Below are 2,362 nucleotides of genomic sequence, written 5' to 3' on the forward strand. Positions count from 1 at the left end.
ATTGGAAGCAGTGAAATACACAGAACAGTGGCTACAAAAGTCTTTGGTGGGAAACTTTCTGAAACTGTACTGTGGAACAACAACTTCTATTTTAGATGTTACTTCATGTACTTGTACAAAGTTCAATTTTCAGCGTACTTTTTGAGAGGCAAACTGCCTTGCTGCTGAGCAAACCTGTAGGTATCCTGCAGTCAAACTTGTCTTGCTTGATTTCGTCGTCATCTGCAAACCAATCTGTTGTTCAGCTATCCATCCAGCGAGCAAATTTCTGCTGTGTTTCTCCACCCCACGTTATCTGTACAAGACACTGAACAATCACATACTAGACACTCCAAAAGGCTACACACAAGCAGGAAGACTCTGTGTCAATCATGTGGTTGTACAATGAAAATGTCACCGTCTATGCCCAAGGTACAACATCCCTTGCTCAGCTGGACATTCTGGTCTGTACCTTCTTCACCTGTGTTTTCCAGAACCACAGCGACAACTGCTCTGTGGCCTATTCCGTACCCCAGATGGATCATCCACTGATCTGGGATGAAACTGGACCATCTCCATGGGCACCGATGAACGAGTCCTTTGATGTACCATGCAGTGAAAGATACAAACTGTTGAACCACTCGTTGCGAATCCTTGCATTTAAGAATCCGGCAGAGGCTAACAAATATGTGTATTCCAATGCTCAGACTGTATTGTATGGTTTTGTCCTTCCTGTCCTCGAACTATTAGGGATCCTATCCATTCTGTCTTTTTTCTTTACCCTTTGCAGAGTTCCCTCCATGCGGAATATCACTAATTTCTATCTGACTAATTTGGCTGTTGCAGATTTGATGGTCTTGATTTCAGAGGCCACTCAACAGCAATGTGTGGCTTTTACAACACAAACTGAATTGGATGTATCATATTTTGGGAACTCAGCCCAAGCAGTTCATACTCTCTTATCGTACACATGCATTGTTGGTGTTATTTCATCTATAGCCTTTGTAACACTGCTGTCTTATGATAGATATTTTGCCATTTGTCACCCTTTCCAACACCGTAATCTCAATCTGAAGCGACGGGCAATAGGAGCAGCAGTTTGCATATGGATACTGTCTTTTTCCATGAATTTGATTGTTTTCTTTAAACAGTTTCTGGCCTTTAATGTACCACCAATCAAATGTCTTGTTTGGCCAACTGAAGAAAAGTATAAACATCTATCAGGTAATGTGCATATGTTTTTTAATAATGATGAAACTTTGCTCACATTAAATCTGGTTTATTTTTGCCTTTTTTTCTGTGTATTCATGTTGAGTTTGATCCTCACGGTCACTTTCAATATCCTCCTAATTAAGGGACTGCATGCACCAAATCCAACTGGTGATCAGATCCGAGGTCCGTCAAAACATCTACGAAGAGTTACTCTGATACTTGGCATCAACACAACCGTGGTATTTTTTTGTTTTCTGCCCCAAGCTATAACTGCTCTAATTGGAATTATAATGTATAGCAGGGAAGACGTTCATGTAAATGAAGATGTGAAATGGAAGTTGGATGTGACGACTGCTTGCCTCAGAGTCATCAACTCTTCCATTAATTCAGTCATATTCAATGCTGGTAGTGGAAGGTACAGGAAGGCCTTTAAGCAAGCCTTCTGCTGCAGAAAGAGGCAGCAAGTACCAATGAACAATATCCCTCTGCAGACATTACCAAGAGCAGATCCTGCAGATAGGATCAGATCTTAGGAATCAAAGGCAAAACTCCCCCTCAACCCCCCCTCCCTCCTTCAAAAAAGAAAAAGGAAAACGATATAATTTTTTTAAAAAATTCAATCCTCTCTTCCGAAAGTTTTATAAGTTCCATAGCAACTTCCAAAACTTCCATAGTTATTGATCGTTTTGTCATTGTTCAGCTTCTCTACAAATTGAGCACTTCAGTTGTTTTTTTTTTGGGGGGGGCGTGGTTCACTTTTTTAAGGAATAATTCAGCTTCTTCTACAATTTCATTTTTGATTTGCACAAGTGAACAGCCTTTCAGATTTAACTTTGTTAACTCTTGTTTAATTTCATTCACTACACTCTGCTGTGTGTTATCTGCAAAGTACACACCGTACATAGAACTGAGAATTGTCTCAATGTAAAAAAGAAAGGAAACATGTCACATTTGTTGGAAGATTGTAATGGTATTAAACAGTTTGTATCTTGCATGATGTCATTTTGTGTTTGGTTTGTCAGTGTGCCAACACTCTTTGCATGCTATTGGTTCTCTCTGATTCAATGTGAAGCTGGCAATAGAATGTAACAACAAAGGGTCTCCAAGAAAGCCTTGCTGTGAAATTGTTATCTGTTAAAGAATGGTCGTTATTATAATACTTTTATGATGG

The 2,362-nt window shown here is 39.6% G+C and overlaps 1 protein-coding gene across 1 annotated transcript; it reads left to right on the forward strand.

The window, feature by feature from the left end:
- Nucleotides 1-371: 371 nt before the first annotated feature.
- On the forward strand, nt 372-1,724 carry LOC119723195 (lysophosphatidic acid receptor 6-like). Its single transcript, XM_038193756.1, has one exon. The coding sequence runs from the start codon at nt 372-374 to the stop codon at nt 1,722-1,724; it is 1,353 nt and encodes a 450-aa protein (XP_038049684.1).
- The last annotated feature ends 638 nt before the right edge of the window (nt 1,725-2,362 follow it).

This window comes from Patiria miniata, unplaced genomic scaffold, assembly GCF_015706575.1.
Source record: "Patiria miniata isolate m_02_andy unplaced genomic scaffold, ASM1570657v1 HiC_scaffold_16, whole genome shotgun sequence".
Taxonomy (NCBI): domain Eukaryota; kingdom Metazoa; phylum Echinodermata; class Asteroidea; order Valvatida; family Asterinidae; genus Patiria; species Patiria miniata.

What these genes read in the sequence shown, in the direction of transcription:
- LOC119723195 (XM_038193756.1), top strand. Translation starts at nt 372, where the DNA reads ATGTGGTTGTACAATGAAAATGTCACCGTCTATGCCCAAGGTACAACA.